The sequence below is a fragment of the Eretmochelys imbricata genome, chromosome 7 (assembly GCF_965152235.1).
Source record: "Eretmochelys imbricata isolate rEreImb1 chromosome 7, rEreImb1.hap1, whole genome shotgun sequence".
NCBI classification, from domain to species: Eukaryota; Metazoa; Chordata; order Testudines; family Cheloniidae; genus Eretmochelys; species Eretmochelys imbricata.
In genome coordinates this window covers 27,634,515-27,655,798 of record NC_135578.1, presented here as the reverse complement: position 1 = coordinate 27,655,798, position 21,284 = coordinate 27,634,515, and the positions used below count along the sequence as shown (strand labels likewise).

General features: G+C 37.8%; 1 protein-coding gene across 1 annotated transcript in view; it reads left to right on the top strand.

Annotated features, from left to right (window-relative positions):
* CACNA2D3 (calcium voltage-gated channel auxiliary subunit alpha2delta 3) overlaps window positions 1-21,284 on the top strand; it is a 722,234-nt gene that overhangs the window by 211,259 nt on the left and 489,691 nt on the right. Inside the window, exon 4 of the mRNA XM_077821951.1 lies at window positions 15,394-15,453. Coding sequence (XP_077678077.1) covers window positions 15,394-15,453 — 60 coding nt within the window. The remainder of the gene's footprint in view (window positions 1-15,393; window positions 15,454-21,284) is intronic.

The following is a 21,284-nucleotide window of genomic DNA, read 5'->3' as shown; positions in this document are numbered from 1 at the left end:
TCTTGTGATTTGCGTCAAGCTCTGTTGAGATTAAAAATTTAAGTTAAATTAAAAATGCAGAAAAATATTTTAAAATGACATTTTTATTGAACAAAACAACCTTAAAAGTGCTAGATACATAACTGACATAGTACACTAAGGAAGTATTAACTGCAGTTAGTGAATTAGACTGATTTTCTGGTTACCATGTCCTTCAAGATTTTAGAATTGGTAGATATTGTTCTCAGATCTAGATTTTATTCATAGATGGAAAGAAGAAAACAAGCTTTCCTGCTATTTCAAATCCCTGTAGATTTTTAAAAAAATTGAATCAACTAATCATTGGACTGAATTAATTGAATACATTTGAAATGAAGAAAAGGTTCTCTCTGCACTTGCAGGCGAGGCTATTGCTGTCAGTCAAAAGCTGGTTTAATACTTTACTTTAATACTTTACTGTGGTTCCAGATACTTAGTCAGTGACTTCCACCAGGACAGTGGATTGACTTTCTTTAAAATCTGGCAACAAACATGTATTGCTTAATATTATTTTTAAAATTATTTTGTGATTTTAATCGATTACAGTAAGATTGTGCCTTAACATAGGTTGTCATAATTTCACATTTAATTTTAAATAGGTTTATTTTTAAAAAATAAACCTGTATTTAATTTAATTTAAAACAAATCTGATTGTTTTACTTTTATTAAATAATTGATTTTTATGCACTCTGTGTGGCGGCCTGCCCTGAGCCATCCTGCCCTACACACACAGGATGCGTTCTGTGCCAGATGGTAGCTGGCAGTGCCATGCTCTACCACCCCTCATTTTCCTTCATAGTTGCACAGGTAAAAGCAGGATAATGCCACTGAAGTTCATTAAAGCCAATAAAATTGTACATAGAATGAAATTGGTCTTTTGATTTTAACATGAAATATGGTAATAATTAAATGGGATAATTATTTATCTGAAGATTATCTAGATGCTCATAATCAGTGATGGAATTCCATTAATATCTTTGGTAGTTGTGGTCCTTGAGTGTATTTTTACAAAACTTAAGGATGTAAAATATTTTCAACATATACAAATATTTACTTACGTTGCTGTAGCATAATTGATTTTAATTTCAAAGAAGTAATTTTAATAAAAACTTATCAAATATATTCAATTTCACTTTTTTTGTGAACAAAGTGGGTTGTTTTCTCTTAAAACAGGACAGTAACCAACATGTTTCTTATAGGTTAGCATGTTAAAATAGATATTTTTATTTGAACTTTGAGATCAGAATTATGATTAGAATGTTTAGAAGTTCTATGACTACAGTGCAAAAGTAATTTATGGTTCCACTTCAGTCGGAGTGACTACAGTACCTTAGATTTGTTTCTAGGTAACATCATCCAGTGGACAGGGTAGGCATAGATCTGAGAATCCAGATACTTGGGTTCTATTCCCAGGACTGACACCGACTTGAGTATAATGTTGGGCAAACCTCTCAACCTTCCTGACCCTCAGTTCTCCCATCGGTGAAATGAAGAGGCTGAGACTTGGCAACCTATATAAAGTGCATAGAGATCTACAAATGAAAAGAAGTGTGTGGATGGTTGGTTGTGTGTGTGTGTGTGTGTGTGTATATATATATATGTGTGTGTGTATATAGAAACAGATAGGAAATTAAATTGCTTGTGCCACCTTAACGTGGCCCCCTTGTGCATAGGCATTATGACACAGTCTTTATGTATGTAAGCACACACTATTCTTTTTTCCATGGGGGAGACAGATTCTCTGTTCTCAGTTCTGGTGCCTGGACCTGGCATGGCCTGTAACAGCCTAGAGTTGCAATTGCAAAGAAAATCCTACTTAGCCTCAAGCTGTAGCATGTAGCATGGTTAGTGCACACAGAATCTTAAGGAAGTTTAGTTGCTGAAATTTAAAAAGTCTCTAGTGAACACATGTGAACTCATTTTTCAAAGGCTTGTAACTTGCCCATATTTGGCAGATGTTCATAGAGATTTGCTTTTAGCCATCCCCGACACAAAACCACCCCTACCCAATTTCAAGTTCCCTCTCCAAAGCATGAGGGGCACCAAACCTCTTCAAATAAAAGTTCACCAGACATGGGCAAAACAAAATATTTTTCCCTAGGGGGGAAAAATGTGGGATGGGGGTAAGAGTAGTACAGTACTGCAAGTTCTGAACACGTGACCAAACTAATGCCTCCTCTAACTCCACTGACGTCATTTTAAAACAGTCACTGAAGTTACAGAAGGTATTAATCTAAAATTAATTTAAACAGACTTAATATTTAAATTTCCAGGATTGTTAATTGGAATCTTTGTGTTCTTTCCTTTAAATATTTTTTTATTGCGTTGCTCTTAAATTCCATACACATTATATAACTATGCATTTAAGTGATCGGCACCTGCAATTTTGCGGTGTGTGTGTGTTTGTATTTACAAATACATAGACTGAATAAACATTTTGTTATGCCTGTTACCATTAGCTGTGTTCTGTACCCACACTGTTTCGTCTAGTACACTGACATAGGTCCTTTGGAGTTATTTGGGAATTATATATCTAGATGTATTATTCTGAATGTGTTGCCCCTGTTTAGGTGACAGTCTTCTTATCTCTTATCCCAAGCCCTTTAATGCTTTGTGCTCTGAAATAGGAAAAGGCACAACTACTGCTTGTGTCCACAGGTGGTCAACTTGTGAACTGAGTATGCATGAGAATAGTGATGACTTTGATACCTGGAGGAGGGCTGCGCGAGCTGATTGATAATACAACTGCCATTCACTACTCTAAAAGACAAATAGTAAAGTTGCCACCTCTAGGGCATCAGAGATGAACTTAAACCCATGAAACTGGACAGTTGTAACTTACAGATTTCCAGGGACACTTACAGATTTCCAGGGACAGCTACCTCAAAAAGGGTTGATCCTAGGGAAATCTAAACAGGAGGCAACCCTAAAAAATACATATTTACTTGTAAGGCCCAACAGGACTCTAACACATTTCCAGTTTCCCTAGCTGGGTCTGTTTACTCCTAAAGGTGGCCAGAATATAAGAAGAAAGATGAACTACCTTGTTTTTCCCCTCTGTATTTCTACCTGACCACCTAGTCTGGCCTGTTAGCTGGTACAGTAGCTGTTCACTATCCCCTTCTTTAAACACAGCACTTCCACATTTGGTTATTGTCCAAAACTCATTTTCCTATCCAATATTTTTAACAAGTAACAATGTATTTAAACTATTTTTGAGCACTCTGTGCTTGGCTGTTCATAGGATTTCTCCTCTTACTTCTCTCTTTTGCCTTAGAGAAGCTTTCATTTTTATATACTCTTGAGCTGGATTAACTGAGACCTACCTCATCTGTCTGCCATTGTGAAGCAGCAGAATAGCTTTACTCTGTGCAGTATCCTATAGCTTGATATCTGGTTACAAGAAAACAGACAGGTAAAGTTCACACTCAAAACCTATGTATCATAGACTATGAATTTTGTTCTAGTTGTACATGCATTAAATGCTAGTCAGTGTGGGAAATGGTAAATGACACCCTATTAATGTGAGGGTGCAATTTATATTTAAAGACTGTTATTTTGACTTTTGTGATTGTTGTTTATATTACTGTCATGCTTAGAAGCCTTAGTGAGGAACTAGGTCCGCATTGTGCTAGGTGCTGTGTACACACAGCAAAAAACTGAACTTGCATCTTGGTGCAGTTGTCTGCCATGGACTTGTATACATACAGAATTCTTTCAGGCTGTTATGTAATACAAGCTTGTAAACTACATGTGTTTCCCAAGGGTTTAATGCGATGCAATATGTCTCTTCATGATCACCAATGTGAAGGAACCTCATATCCAGGTCACTATTTAGATGTTTGTTTTGACACACACATATAATCAGTTTTGATTAGGTTGTATTCTCGAATGTCTTAAGAGGTAAGAAATTAAGAGCAGGAAGAAGGTGCCAATACCTCAGCATGTCTCAAGGATTCCTATCAGGGTGTATGTTTGCTATATGAATGGTCTAGAAGACTGTGGTAAATAGTGATGTGACAAAATTTGCTACTGAGACAGCATTCGTTCAGTTGAAAATAGGAAAGCTAGATAATTGAGCAAACATGATAAAGCAGATGGAGAACCATGTAACAGAAATAAATGCAAGATAGGGCACCTTGGAAGGAACAGTTTAAACTATGTGTAAACTGACTTAGAGTAACAGCTCACAAAAATGATCTAGACATTTTTGTAAACACTTGAGTAAAGAAATCTGTTTGATGGGTGATGGCAGGGATAAAAAAAAAATAAGACATTAAACTGTATTAAGGTAGGGACAGAAAATAACATGGAAAATATTATAATGATACTATGCAGACAAACGGTACCATAAGTCAATATCCTGAAAACTGTAGTGTTCAATTTTGGTCACCACTTCTCCTTAGTACTTCAAGATCTAATAAAGGCTAAAAAGAAAGAGTGTTAGATGCTTCTGGGAATAAGAAATGTGTAGTGTACCAGTCACACTAGTTAGCATGAAAATTATGGGAGCTATAATTTCTCAAAGTTTAGAGCATAAATTGGTTAGGTTCAAGAAGAATCTACCGCCCCAAATACACAAGGTAATGCAGCACAGTTGACCAGATTCATTATGAGTTGGTATGCATACTACTTTACAGCATCCAGGTATGGGAAGGATGCTGAACTTGATGGACCTTTGTTCTGTCATATTTCAGAGTAGCAGCCGTGTTAGTCTGTATTCGCAAAAAGAAAAGGAGGACTTGTGGCACCTTAGAGACTAACAAATTTATTTGAGCATAAGCTCTTGTGAGCTACAGCTCACTTCATCGGATGCATTCAGTGAAAAATACAGTGGGGAGATTTATATACATAGAGAATATGAAACAATGGGTGTTACCATACACACTGTAACCAGAGTGATCAGGTAAGGTCTTTCAGGTAAGGGTCTTTCATGCAGGTCCCCACATCTGTACCCTAGAGTTCAGAGTGGGGAAGGAACCTTGGCAGAAATAATAAGGGCTTTTATTTTAGAGATGGGCATGAGCCAGCATCTTTAGTTCGAACATCCCTAAAATGTGGGTGGGGCTTGAGGTGCTCAAAATCCAGCTCTGAATTTTGCAGCTCCATCTCATTTCTATTTGTCCTCTCATTCTCTTTCAAAATGCAGGAAGAACATATCCACTGTTTACACTGGAAGGCAAGTGTATGCTCTCTTCTTGGCAGCTTTGAAAGCTACTTCATAGTGGAGTGTCTGGATCCTGATTATCACAAAGGTTTAACTGAAATAGATGCTAGTACCCCCTTTTAATTAATGTGAATTTGAAGATGCTATCATAATAAAACTCCATCAGATTTCTGACAAAGACTTTCCCTAAGTTAGGATCCTCTAATTTTGGAATAGGTCTTTGTCTTTTTATAACCTACATAGATACTGGTTGCATCCTCACAATTTTCCAACTAGAACAGGGAGACATCACTTTTCGTAGAAATTCTCATCTAGGGCCTAATCCAATGGAATCTGTCCATTGATTTCAGTGGGCTTTGGATCAAGCCCCTCATTTACTGACAAACACTGTATCATATTTATCTATTGCCAATCAAAGGGAAATGGGAACTCCTAGGTTCTAATACAGATTTTGATACTAACTCGCCGTGTGGACTTGGGCAAGTCATTTTACCACTATGGAATACTCTCTCCATTTGTAAAATGGGGATAATTATGTTTACCTACCTCACAGGGCTGCAGTGAGGATTAGTTAGGTAATGTTTAAAGGTGTATTATTTTATAATGGTAAGTGATAGGTGATAAAGGTTTTTACTATGCTGAACACTATTCATAATGCTTTTTGGTACAATATTGTTCCCTGTGGATTCTGCAGTACAAATATTTTAGGTCTTTTGTTGTTTTTTACTAGAAAAATGCTACATTGTTCTCCTCAAAAATCTCTGAAACTAGTGGTCATCAGTCTTTCCATTGCTTTATTGTGCCTTTTATTGTCATGAAAGATATAATTAATGCAGGTTGTTTTCTGTGTATTATATGTTGTACCATCTATAGATAACAGCTAATTGGTGAGAACTTATTGTGAACTCTTAAAAAATGCTATCTAAAACCATTCTTTTCCCCTTAATTTGGTGATTATTTTCCCAGAAGGCATGACGACTGCTTAATTAGTGTTGAATGTATTTAAGTTTTTAGTTGTCTTAGAATCCAAATGCAATAAAAATAATCACTACATTCCTGCGGCAGAAATAAGAGTCAGTGGGAAAATAATATTGTTTGTTTAACTTATTTTTATTTCAATATTATTTATTTAGGTTTTTTCATGACATTCGTTGTAAATCACTTTGTAATTCAGCTAGTTAATCTGAAATGGGTAGTTGCTCCTTTAGCAGCATAAAAGATTCTAATTAAAAGCCAAGTCAAATAATAAGTCTTTAAGAGAGATTTAAATTGCCCAGCAGATTTACACATTCTAGTAGCCAATGGATGAGAATTTCACAATCTAGTGGCATGACACAAAAACACAAAGTCACAAGGTTTTGTCTAGTATAAAAACAAGACTGGACTTAGGAAGGGTCTCATAAAAAGTTACTTGAATAGTTTTGCACAGGCATTATTGCCCCCTGGTGGTGTTAATGCTAAATTTGCAATACCATTTATTACATTTCTTTCTGGCGCATTGCTGATAGCCTTGTATAAAATCAACTTCAAAGAAAGAAAATATGCCAGATAGTGAGTGAATAAACTTCTTATTCATGCATCATAATCACTTTGGATTCTATTATTTAAGCCTTTCTACAGGTTGAATTCAAGGTCTTAGTAATAAAAGGGAGCACACATAAAGGCATTTGCATTATACTGTCAAGACACTGAAATGCCCTTTCAAAGAATCCAAACCTAAACCAGACAACATTGTGTAAATCTATTTAATTAAGTGGATTTCTCAGTCTTTACAGCTAAATGGTGCTTAATTACTGGGACACATGTTTAATTAGGTTAATTTTCACAGAGCAATTTTTGATTCCAGTGTTACTTAGTGAAGTTAAATAGAATATGTTTTTAAATTGGGTATATAAAGCAGGTGTATTTATTGATTGCTAGGTTTTATTGGGCGGCATGCAGAGGGATCACAATGGCAACTGTAGGTTAATAATATACGGCATGCTAGGTCTATTTTCTTAGAGGTTCGTTTACATGGGGACATCTAAATATGATTAGAGGGTGCACTGTACGTCATTGTGAATATGGAATTAAATTGTTCTGGTCATGTGGAGTACAGAAGCAACACTCAAGTGGTGAATTGCAAATGGAATATGAGGGTTTGATCCTCAGCTCTGTTATGTCCCTTTAGGCTGATTGATGGCTCAAAAAGGAAGTAAAAGTATCTGCACTGGTCTCCTGAGCCTTCTCCACCCTTGGGGTAATCTAATCCCTGGGTAGTTCAGAACTGGTATAGTAATTATCTGCCACCTACCTCCCAGCTCCCCAAAGAGGAGGTTTTACTATGGAAGGGATCATGGCTGGAGCACTGCTGCACTCTGATGAAGCAGCTGTGCTGTAAGTTATGCCTGCAGTTAAATTGGTCCCTGGCTAGCCCCAGGAACAGGGAGCCAAAAGGTAGCATAAAATCACATGCAATACAGTACCCCCTCTTGCCCTATGCTCAGTGTAGCTTGGCTGGACCTGATTTGGCCCACTGTGTTACGGATGTTTTGCGCAGCACTGAACACACAAGTACTCAATAAGAGACAAATCTGTTGTCTTTCCTTCTTCCTCTTCTCCCTTTCACCCCAAATTGGTCCTCAGACACAATACACTCAGTGGATATTGACCGAGTTAGGTCAAGAACACATCTAATTACACCATGATTATCTCAACTACTGTTATGCAATATGTAACTCATTACAATATAATCTTTTTATATTTCCCACTTGTTTGTTCAGCCTTTAAAAGTCCAAGTTCTTTATCCTTTTTTATAAGTGTCTGCCCTGCAACCAAGCTAAATCTGAAAAGCTGTCAATCATGAATCAATACAAGATGATAAAAGTTCAAAATAATAATTCCATTTTCTAGGCATTTTAGCATTAGAGGATCATGCTCTTGCCTTTGCATCAGTGAGTATTACTGGGTACCATCTGCCTAACTAACACATTTTGGAAGCAGGATAGTACTAATGTTTGGTACCAGTCATAAGGAAATCAGTTGTGCTATTGTATGTCATAAATAGTACTACTGATGGCTCTCTTAGACTCTCATACTTTAAGGTCAGAAGGGGCCATCATGATCCTCTACTCTGACCTCCTGCACATTGCAGGCTACAGAACCTCTGAGTTACTGATGTCCTCAAATAATGATTTAGACTTCAAGTTACAGAGAATCCGCCATTTACACTAGTTTAAACCTGCAAGTGACCAGTGCCCCATGCTGCAGAGGATGGCGAACACTCCCCTCCCCTTCACTCCCGCCCCCAGATCTCTACCAATCTGATCTGGGGGGAAATTCCTTCCCAACCCTAAATACAGTGATCCGTTAGAGCCTGAGCATGTGAGCAAGACCCACCAGCCAGACACCTGGGAAAGAATTCTCTGTAGTAACTCTGGACCCTCCTCTAAATCAGCCAGAGATTATGGGTGTATTACAAGAGTGGGTGGGTGAGGTTCTGTGGTCTGCAATGTGCAGGAGGTCAGATTACCTGAAATCTGAACTGCTTCTAGTGTCTCCTCACCAGCCATTGGAGATATTTCCTGCAGCAGTCACAGATCAGCTACATGCCATTGTAGGCAGTCTCCTCATACCATCCCCTCCATAAACTTACCAAGCTCAGTCTTGAAACCAGTTAGGTTTTTTTTCCCCCACTTCCCCCTTGGAAGGCTGTTCCAGAACTTCATTCTGTGGTTAGAAATCTTCAGTGCTTAATTTGTGCCAGGGCTTGCCAGGATCCTACACATGCCTATCACAACATGTGGTCTGGTTTTTCTGTTTGGAAAGGATAATTTGGTAAAAGGGGGTGGTGGAAGGCTGGCATCCTTTGGTGGGATAGGGCAGAATTTTAAGGTTGTGGTGGATGAGAATTGTGGTAGTAGTAAGGTGTGTGCCTTTGAGTGGAGAAATAGAAGGTATTGCTATTAGATGGCTTAACTTTTCATTTCCTTGCTTCTGTGGTCTTTGCTACACATATAACCTATATAACACATCTTAGCTGTTTCATGACAAAATTTTGTGTTTAATTAGATCAGCAGTTATGGAATACACTTGGTATTACTTAGATTGTTATGATGATCCCATTGGAGCCTTTTTTTTGTGTGTTTCCTTTAAAATGTATAGCAATATAGTTTGTAGAAAAAGGTATTTCATAGCAACGTGTCTGTCTTTGTGTTCCACAGCTGATTTGTTTCTTTTCTATTCTTCCTTTAGGATTTGATAAGAAAGACTTATAATTTCACTTAGCATTTAGAGGTAGAGGTGGCTGATCCCAGTATAGTTAAGGAGCTCAGAAATCCTCTCGAAGTAGTCTCTATGTTTAAAGGCTTTTTAAAATCTATTTTGTGAACTCACTTCATTTTAGTTAAATCTGTTTCCTGCCTCCCCACAAAGGCACGTCAGTTTAAAATAAACAGAATCCTTTTTCTAACCTATGGGAAGCCTGATTGAGGAGAGAGAGTGAAGAAGTCCCTCCCTCCCCCCTGCAAAAGCTATGTTGGCACAAGTGGGTGTTCTGTATTATATGTATTAATGTTTTCATTAGAACTGTTCTCTTCCCCTTTCTCTGTGTCTCCATTTATTTTTCCATGCGGTCCAGTCTCTGCTCCATTTGTCACCCAGTTTTCACATTGGATTTTTATTCTTTATCCCATTTCTGCTCCTGTTTTTTCATTCTCCTACTTAGAAGACACCCACGAAGTTATTCAAATTCTGATTTAATTTTTAAACCCTTGACATTTGTGTGTTTAAAACTAGGGGAAATGACTTTGCCTCATCCCTAGTTCAAGTAAAAATATATATTGTAATTGCATCTACATAGATGATCAAGTCAAGCATGTCAGTCTAAGTGTCTTAACCATTCAATAGCTGAGGGAAGGGCATTATGCAAATCCATGAGGAACCAGCAACTCTTGCTGATAACTGCAGTCTACAAGTTTGTGGCCTACATCTTCTAACTTGCCATAGCAGCAGAAGGGGGGATTCACAAAGGCCACTCTGATAATCATTATTAGCACTTGTCTGGCTACGTGGAAATAAGAACTGGAGACATTTGACATGGATTTAATCGGCTGCCAGTTTATTATTAGATGTGTGGGACTACCCAGCGGATGGGGTACGGTGCTGGTAACCTCATGTTTATTCCATAATTACCCAGGGGGCTTTTACCAGCTTCCCTTCTTTTTCCATCCAGGTCCATCCAACAAATCAATTGCCGGGACCTTACCATCCACCCCACTCTTAGGAGGGTTAAAGTGGGCTATAAGAATAGGGTGTTGGCTCCCTGACATACCACTTATAGGAGTCCCCAACCGCACCCCATTCGTTCCTTTAATGAACATCTCTTTTTAAGTCCTTTCCCAGGCCATTTATCCGGTCACTGTATACCTTTCCTATGGACTACCCGCAGTGGACATCTGCCCTACACTTAAATAATGAGTTGCGACATATGGCCTACCGCCTGTCATGCCATGCATGAACAGAAACCCTTCCTGAAACCCGCTGTAGAGAAGGCAAAAAAACCCCAAATTGCATCCAAGCCAATATGGTGGTAAGAGAAAAATTCCTTCCCAGCCCCACTAAAAAAGGGACAGCTAGCGTAATGCCCACAGCAGGTGTTGACCAAACCTGGTATTTTACCACCTAAAAAGGAGGGAGGGTGGGTCCTGCTTCAGCCTTGGTCCATGTAAAAAGAAAGGCTTTAGAGGCCGACCTACCCCTTTTGAACCCCGCAGTCCTAAGGGATGTCAGCAACCATGCTAACCTCTTTTTGCAGCAGTTTTCATTTCCCCCCCGCCCCACCAGCCACAGAGCACTGTTCCTTTCACTCAGCCAGCCAGCCAAACACGCCCCCACTGCGTAAAGGTGCAGGACGGTCAATCTGATCGTGTCACATCTGAAGCAATTGAGCTTTAACTAATTAAAAATAAATCTGCCTCAGTAAATCGCTTAAATTCAGAAGTAGCTATTTAATATAATTGCTTTGTGCAAGGACCACACATATCAACAGGTTTATATCAGTAGATTCTATCAGATTATGGAATAAAAGGTATGGGTTTAATACATCATGGCTGTGATGGCACCTTCCTAGGAATTGTGGGGTGGGGAGGAAATTGAGGCGTTCTCTCTCTCTCTCACTCTCTTCTCTTTATGTGCCTGTGATAAATACGTAGTGTAGTTGTAGCCATGTCAGTACCAGAATACTAGAGAGACCTTACCCACAATGTCCCCTGGTGGTAAATAGTCTATAATCCTAATACTGTTCAGAAAACCAACACTAGAATTGCATTTTAGTGACCATGTTAGTCTTTGAGGCTGATAGTGCCAGGACTCCTGGATTCTTATCTCAGCTCTATAAGTGCTGTACCGTGGGATAGTAGACAAATAACTTTGTAACTTTTGGAGTGTTGAGGATTGATTAATTAACTGACTTCTTAAATTGAAGGGTACTATAAGAGGTGCAAATTGTTATTATCCATGGATTATGTACGGCCTTCAGTCTGTGTGCACGTTTTCATTTATATGTGTGCACACATATAGGATTAAACATGCAGTTAAAGTATATGTCCTTAAATATTTTACTTCCAAGTGTGTAATTCACTCAGTGCAAATCGATATAGATAACTAAAGATTTCCTTCAGAATAGCGAAGCGTTAGTAAGCATTTATTGGCTACAGCAATACATTTAGAGCATATTTACTTTAATGAAAATATATTGGTGTCTATATATATAGATATATAAGCATGTCATTATTAACCATTAGGTGAACATTACTAATCACTGAGTGCTCAGAAATCATTCTGAGATAAAGTATTTTGTCATGAAAATATTTTAAAATGGGGCATTATCATAAAAATGTTGTAGTGTTACATATGGTTTTTATATTTTTGTCTCAGGTCCTCATTTCCTTAATGCTTCATTCCTTTGGAGACTTTTATGAAAAATGATTCATTTGTATAGAATTTGTTCATTATGATTTAATCTGCGTAGATCTAGTAACATGTTATAGTATGGTCTTACCTCATTACTAGTTTACCTTTTCCACATCTCTCCCCAGATTTCCTGGTCTCCTCTATGCTAGTACTGAGAAATATTACAATAAATGTATTGGGGAGTATTGTACTGAACATGCGGTGTATGTTTGTATTTATTACATTCTTTTTACAAAGCTTTTGTCATCTTGTTACCTCAGTGAGTGGTGGGGGTGGTGTGTGCAGTGCCTCCCTAACCATGTGAGAGGAGACCCTTTGTTTGTGGGAACTTCGGGAGGGGAAGTGCCAATATTTTTATATGGAGTAATTAAAAAAAAAATCTTTAAAAGTAGGAGGTACCAACCAATTAGTGCCCTTTATTTTGGTGCCTCCCTCTTTAGAAGATTGTCTCTACCATTACCACAGAAGCATGAGCTAGGTAATTTCTCATCTACAGTTTATTTCACTGAAGAGAAAAATGTAATTTAGGAACATTGGGGGTCAATACAAACTATATATATAAAAAACTATGAATTACAGTTTTATAGCCACTAGGTAATGTTTTTTAAGGATTGGATTCCTCATGATATACTAGAATAATTTCTGAATTAGTAAATGCGTCAGTGTGGAAGGGAAAAAAAAAGCTTGATGTCTGCCCTTTGCCCCAAAATTCACTTGTATGAAGGTATCTGTTTGACCCCTTTTCTGCTCCACTGCCTGCGTTTTTAATTAAAAATACCCATCATAGTCATGGTCTTCTATACTGTACACTCAAAAAGAAGCTTCTAAACAAACATTTTTGTAGTCCAATTCTGGTTTTTAAAAGAGAGGGTGGAGGTGCACACTTACTTGAATTTACTGAGTTAAGCCTTTTATTTTGCTCACAATATTTTTCTTTCTTAATTGGTAAAAGAAGTCCAAAAAATTTAAACTGATTTTTAGCACATTGCTAATGCGACAGAGCAGATTGGGAGCAATAATTAATTTTTAAAACATGCTACAGTTGGTATGAGGTTTGCCCTTCGAAATGCATATTTATTCTTTGGTATTTTTAGTATAAATATAAATGCATCCGATGAAGTGAGCTGTAGCTCACAAAAGCTTAAGCTCAAATAAATTTTAGTCTCCAAGGTGCCACAAGTACTCCTTTACTTTTTGCGAATACAGACTAAGACGGCTGCTACTCTGAAACCTATAAAAGATTTGTAGTCAAATTTATTTGTAGACTGAAATAGCCCCCATGAATTTCAAGATCAGCTTTTAATAGCATTATAATAGGTATCATTCTCCATATAGTATAAAAGTATCTCAGCTAACTAAATGTATAGTAGAACCTCAGAGTTACAAACACCAGAGTTATGAACTGACCAGTCAACCACACACCTCATTTGGAACTGGAATTATGCAGTCAGGTCGCAGCAGAGAAAATAAATAAATAAATAAATAAAACTTTAAAAAAGCAAATATAGTGTAGTACTGTTAAATATAAACTACTAAAAAATGAGAGCGTTTTAAAAAAAAGATTTGATAAGGTAAGGAAACCATTTTTGTGCTTGTTTCATTTAAATTAAGGTGGTTAAAAGCAGCATTTTTCTTCTGCATAGTAAAGTTTCAAAGTTGTATTAAGTCAATTTTCAGCTGTAAACTTTTGAAAGAACAACCAAAATGTTTTATTCAGAGTTACAAACATTTCAGAGTTATGAACAACCCCCATTCCGGGGTATTTGTAACTCTGAGGTTCTACTGTAGCCAAGTTTGTTACACTTGGAGTAATTCTATATAATTGGTTATTTCAGTCTAAGTATTTATAATGTGTTTCTGTCTGTGATGGTAGATGGCTTTGCATTCAAAGATCCATTAGGGTTCAGGAATACTTGTTATTTCATATGACACAGCTACCTTAGGGGGTACATTATTTTCAAAATCATGCATGGAAATTTAGCTTCATGACTCCTATTAAAGTTAGTAGGAGCTATGCAGCTAACTAATCTATTTTGAGTTTTTCTATAGCATCTACCATGAAAACATTAAAGTGCTGATACTTGATGTGTTAAAAGAAAGCAAAAACAAACAAACAAAAATATACACACCTGTATACCCTTCATCAAGGGGGTGATGGAATCCCTCCTAGGCCTTGATTGTGATAAATTTATTCCCTGTAGCATGATGTTCAATTACCTTTCTTGTTGCTTATATGACAAATGTTATTGTTGATCGTGAACTTATCCAGCTCTTTATCTGGAAGGATTTAAAATAATAAAAAAAGCAGGCACTTGTCTGGATAACAAGAATAGTCAAATTTACAATAGTACAAAAAACTAAAATATAGTTTTGGAAGGAATATTATGTCTTTTTGTGGAGCAAAATGTCTGGATTGAACCCATATTATGTCTTGCATTTTTTGAGTAAGAATAAAGAAACAGTGGTTACATTTGGTAAAAGTTTCTCCATTATTGAGGCATTACTCACAAGGAAGCCCAAAACAGGGAATTTTTAATTTTGTCATTAAGAGAGAAACATTTTACATTTTTTCTCCTTTTAATTATGGTGGCATTTGAGAAGATACTATGTACTGGGAGTATGGATTGAAATTAATTGTTTTAATAGGAAATCTTTTGATTATGCCCCTATTACAGTACAACACCGAATACATTCTAGGTAAATAAAATTCATCTTTAATTTTTTAATCCCTTATATTTTAACTGTTCTCCAGAATCCCATTTTAATTTCAGTTGTTTATAATCAAGGATTACTACTGCATCCCTGGTGGGGGTGGAAACCTTTAAATTTTATGTGTAGGACCAGATTTGAAAAGAGCTCAGCTCTTCTGCATCAAAATATGCAGCCATATTTTCAAAACAGTTTAGCACACTGGATGTTGAGTCCTCTTAAAAATCTTGCTGTAAGTGTCATAATGGGAGCTACTGGATGCTAAATACTTGTGAAAATCTGGCTTTTGCTTGCACTTTAATGACAGATGAGCTCATTTGAAAATCAGGCTTGAATTGCTAGTGCTGAGCACTTGAAATATCTGGTCTTAAACTCTTTTAAGAATCTGACTCAGTGTCTTTTTATGTCAATGAAGCACCATAGCATATGGTGACAATGAGTTATCCAACTTGCTAATAATTGTTTTCTAATCATTCTGGAAGAACCACTGGGATTTAAAGATATCAGTTCATGCCAACAGTGTACTTACTGTTTTCTCCTTTTTCCAGCGTCTTGTTGAAGCTGCAGAGGATGCTCACTTGAAACATGAATTTGATGCTGATTTACAGGTAATTAGAAATTGATTTAAAAAAAAACATTTATCAGAACATATAAAGGCTTATAGAATAGCTTTGTATTTTTACTCCAAGGACTGCTGTGGAAAGCCAGGCATGTGAGTAATAAAGGGATGCTTACTACAGAAAATGGAATTAAGGGAGATTGGCTCAGTATTTTGGCAAGTTATGCACTTCGTGTTTGCATTTTGGGAGACCTAGCAGGTGGATTTTACTCTTTTAGAGATTTCATTTAAATTCCCTCTATGACTACTTATGTCAAGATTTTTTAAACACAGTAATTAGCAGCATATTGCATAATTGCACTGTACTGGGAAGGAATTGCTCTTTGGAGAGTTGAATTTGCAAATGGGGTGGTAACCCACAGTGATGGGATTAGAGTGACATTGGACTGTGCAAATGGTTTGTGTTTGGACCCATGGTTAGTGCAGACAAGGCTTTTTTACACAGAGGTTTTAGTGCTGTACCATCATTGTATCAAAATGGTGCCTTTTTGTGCGTACTGGTGCAGAATGCAAGGGAAGTGAAAAAATGAGAAAAATTGGGAAACAAGATAAAAAAAGATTGAAAAAGCTTTAAGAAAATAAGGCAAAGCATATAAGAATACAAATTCATCAGACAATAAAATAATAGAAGCTAACTTAATAATAAAATATGTATTGTACTTCAATATTTAAATTAATAAATATCTTCCTGGCTGTAATGAATTTCTGTTCCTTGGTCCACTGCATGCTGTGTTAGGCAAAGGTATTATTCAGTTTGGTTCTCGCTACATAGATTGTCTTCTAATATTTTCTATGGGTGTCCATCAAGAATCTGTCTGTCTTAATGCTGAGCAGTAAACATTAAGGAAAATAGGTTTAAGGAAAAGGGAGGAAGATTACATATTTCTCCATGCTTAAAATCTGTCTCAGTAGGTTCTGTTTTCAGAACTTGCCATGGTTACTTTATAGTCAAAACAAAGTACCTTTTCATAATAAAAAGCTGGAGTGGAATAAATGATTCCCTGTGAAAATAAATGTTATAGGAAGAGAATACCAAGAGTGACCTCTTCAGAGTTAAGGATAAGGAAGCTTTGAAATTAAGATAAAATGTTGACATTAGAAGTAGTGATTCTTCATAATTTTTTTGTGTTATATCTATCTGGATTCAAATGGCTGAGAACTCTACTGCGCTCCAGCCTTTCGAAGGCCTACTGCATTTCATTTTATGAACTTCACACCTGGAAGAAATTGAATCTATTGTCTAAATAAATCAGGAGCACATTTATAGAAGACTGTTTTAAATGTATACAGTAAATGCCTCTTCACTGAGGATGGTTCTCACTTTGACAAAGTCCTTCATTTGTTGAGGCTTTGAAGATATAAACACTTTTAGGAAGCCAGTTAAAAGCCATTTGTGTCAGCAGCATTAACAGGACAATCAAATCTCTGTGTAGCGCTCTGTTGTTTATTACTGCCATGGTCCATTAAAGCTAATCAATTGTTAATCTTGGTTTCGGTGACCCCGCTGCAACCCTGCAATCTCTGGGAGATTATTGTTGTTTATCAAAATCTCATACCACCATCTGCTCAATATAAAAATAACGACCAGAATGATTTGGCAGTGTTCATTCAAGTTGAAGGGGATAGAAATCTTGCTGCAATTTTGCTGTGGAAGAGGAATTTGCCAAGCTTCTTATGCCTTGCCTAAATGGGGGAGACAGTGTGAAAGAAGTTTAAATGAGTTGTATGCTACACAACACGAGTCTAAGCTCTTTGTCTGATCCCCACTGCTCTTGAAAATGCAAAAGCAGATAAAATGTTTTTGTACTTTTTATTGGTCCAGAATCATTGTCTGTGGTTTGATGAGAGTATGAACAATCTTCTATCACTACATAAAAATGATGTAAAGGAAAAATAAAAGTATATTAATATTTTTATTTCTCTGGAAAAATACCAAGTTAAGAAACTACAGCTGGAAGAGCTCATCTTTTATATCTCTGGAATTCTTTGGTAATGCTGAAATTCTATCCTTCTGTTGGGTCAAATTCAGTTCCTTATGGGTTTTATTCTTAATAGCTTTATTGGTATTATCCTTAGTTATCTTATAAGAATTCTAATCAATGCACAATAGTATATTATAATGATCTAAGCATTCAGATGTTAACTTCGACAGATTCAGTGTCAGAGATAAACAACAAAAACATCTTCAGTAAGAGACATAAATAAAAATGTCCATTATTTGAAAGAAATAAATCAAACCGAGTGATATGATTGTCTAACTCACCAGCGTCAAATACTGCATGTTTGATTAATAACAGAGCTCTACCTCAGGCATATCTGAATTTAAAGCTTTGACTGGCTGTATTTGGCCTTGAGAAGTTCTTTGTTTCTACAGGAATGTGAACCAAGAGCTGCAGTTGTAGCAAGTTGGGAGTAGATGAACTTCTAAACATCTGGATTTCAAGTTCTAAGGCAAAACAGTACTTTTCCCACCAGTGTATAGGGTTTCAAAGTTATGCTTATAATATGGTATCAAGGAGTGTTTGTCAAGTTTGCTTACATTTGAATAAAAATTTCACATATTTCACACAACAGGAATATTTGTGTAAATAAAATCAATCCACATTCTTACCGTTAAGTGTAGTTGCTTTATGACAATATTTCTATAGACTTATGAGTTTGCTCATCATCTCTGGATGACTTATAAAGTAGGGGTAAGTATTTTTTATTGAACACTGACAGTGTGCTTGCCTCTGTATAAAACAACTCGAGCTTACAACTTAAAATGTCAGAGAAAGCAATATAGAGACAGGCTCTTCTGCATTGCCACAGGGAGGTTATCCCAGGATGCTGAGGGTTTTTAAGTACTGTAGATGTGAAACAGCTCTCTAACTTAGCTGCAGGAGACTTGTGCTTCTAAGGAGAGAGGGGAAAAAGAGAGGATAGTAGTTCACTCATGTAAGGAGATAATCTGTTGCAAAGAAATTGTAAATAACCATATAACAAAATCATTCCTCTTGACTGAAATCCAACATTCTAATGACTAAATTGCTTAGTAGTCGTGCTTGGAGTATAAATTTCTTAAAATGCAGAACTCCTGGGAAAGAAAGATTGAAGCACCATTCTGGATTCTGCTGGTTCAAGCCTTACAACAGGGCCCTGAGCTGGGGAATGTCTGTCCAACTGAGGTCCCTCAATGGAGAATGGGGAAGGCCTGGCTGGGACTCATTTTCCCCAGGAGTCCAAACTTTTCCTCTCAGCCTACTTAGCACGGATCCTCCCACCATCCTGCCCCATAGTAATCTCTCCAAACCTTTGGAAAATGGTCAGTTTGTATAATTTAAAACTTACCAAAATTGACTTCTAAAATCTAACTTATGGCTCTATGTAATTACTACTGCAGTTGCATACAAATGATGGGCCACTTCAAACATTTAGCGATGTGATTAGTGGGTGCTTATCCAAACCACTCACTCAGCTGACAAAATTTTCTGCATCACAGTATTATAGTGCAGCCACCATTTTAGTATGTGAGCATTTTTTCATGAGATTTATAGTACACTCTGATTTTCTTTGTATCTTAACAATGTGAGCTCAAAAGCTTGTCTCTTTCACCAATAGAAGTTGGTCCAATAAAAGATATTACCTCACCCACCTTCTTTCTCTCTTCTTCAGCAGCTGTCAGATATGTAATATCCTGTATTTTTAATAAAGTCTTAAATACTTGTAGTGAACTCCTACATTCATAGAATATCAGGGTTGGAAGGGACCTCAGGAGATCATCTAGTCCAACCCCCTGCTCAAAGCAGGACCAATCCCCAATTTTTGCCCCAGATCTCTAAATGGCCCCCTCAAGGATTGAATTCACAACCCTGGGTTTAGCAGGCCAATGCTTAAACCACTGAGCTATCCCTCACCCCTAAACAACTGAGCTGTCCGTCCCCCATACATTCTATGCTCAGAAAAAAAAATAGGGCGATAGGCTGAAGCTTTTCTTAGTCAGTGTTACATGGTTAGGGTACTTTTTACATTGTGACAAATTCTTAACCCTTGAAAGTTTGCAATATGTGATACATCCTTGAGAAAGAGGAATGGTGTTGGTACTCCTGTTTTCTTTCACTGGGAATTGGGTGCCTAACTGCCCTTTGTGTCTTTGGAAAACTCTATCCATCATATGGGCACATATCTGAGGGTTTCCAAATTGTATAAATAAGTGAGCTACTTCAGTTATTTCTCTTTTTTACATTCTGCCACCATGTGAAATACCATATAAGATGGAACTTCCACAGATGCTGTACAAAGGTATGGTTGGAAATCAAAAATGGCAAGAGATGATTGGAGAATAGGAGGAACTTGGCCTAGTATGCAATTTCCTCCTGTTTTGCAATAGGAAGTCCTAGTATTGCTGCCACTGAAGTTGATGGGCATTTGCTATTGACTCCAGTGGAAGCTGCTGGGTCATAAGGCAGGTCCACGCTACAGCCAGGATCGACACTCTGAGATCGATCCACTGGTGGGTGATTTAGCGGGTCTAGTGAAGACCTGCCAAATTGACAGCAGATTGCTCTCCAGTCGACCTCTGTACTCTACCCCCAACGAGAAGAGTAAGGTAAGTCGATGGGAGATATTTTCCCATTGACCCCCCCCATGGTGTAGACCCCGCGGTAACTCAACCTAAGGTACATTGACTCCAGCTACGTGAATAATGTAAACAGACTTATGACATTACGTGAATAACGTAGCTGGAATTGCATAGCATAGGTCGACTTATCACGGTAGTGTAGACATAGCCGCAATATCTTTGAAAATCGAGCCACTAAATGTGGGGCATAAATGTGGATTTAGGAGCTTTACTTGAGGCTCTCTTTTGAAAATCTCAACCTAAATGTATGTCTGGCAGAGGTAAAAATAATTGGTTTTAGACCCAAAGAAAGAGTAGGAATTGTAGCAATAAAAGCAACTGAAGTAAAGTTTCTCAGTGGAACTGAAATTGATCCTCCTCCTCCTCCTCCTCCAATTCCCTATCCCTTTTGGGAGTTTCCTGTACTTACAGAAAGTACCTGTTTAATAGCACTGGAATGGCGATACAAACTTCTCCACAAACTGCCCCACCAGTGATCCTCCACTCTGACTGGAGGGACCATCTATAAGAAGATGGAGTATAGTTTAGGCTTTGTCTACACTACTAAGTTTTGTCGACAAAATGAATGTCGACACCCAAAAGTCAACAAAACAAAAATCGCCAAAGGGTGTTCATACTTGCTCCCACTGTCGACAGATCCTGTCCACATCGTGGGCACCATCATCGACAGTGTGAGCAATGCACTGTGGGCATGTATCCCACAGTGCAGTGTTGTGGGAAGGGGGAGCTGATCGCTGCTCATCTTGGGAGGATTCCCTCCGAGTTCTCCCACAGCCTCCTCAGCTGCCGGGCATGGCATCATCAGTAGCTCTGTGAGCTCTCTGAGCTGAGGAATGTCAAAGCTGCGCAGCAGTCTCTCCTCCCACCCTCCCTGTGACAGCATGCCGGCTGCTGTGTTCCTAGTGCAGGGCAGAACAGGAGCATTCCAATGATTTGCTCTTTGTTCCCCAAAGGGAGCAGCACACTCAGTTGTCAGATACTTCCTGGAGCTTTGAAAGGGGAGGGGCGCATGCCTGCTGGGCAGCAGAGATCAAAACACTGAGCAGAGCAATCAAGGCAGGCATTGTGGGATACTGACGGAAGCCAGTTCTGTCGACAAACCAGATAGCAGTGTCTACACTGGCTCTTTGTTGACAATAAAGGAAGGGTCAAAGAAAAAATTCTCTTGCAGGGGTGGAAGCTTTTTGTCGCCAAAACCG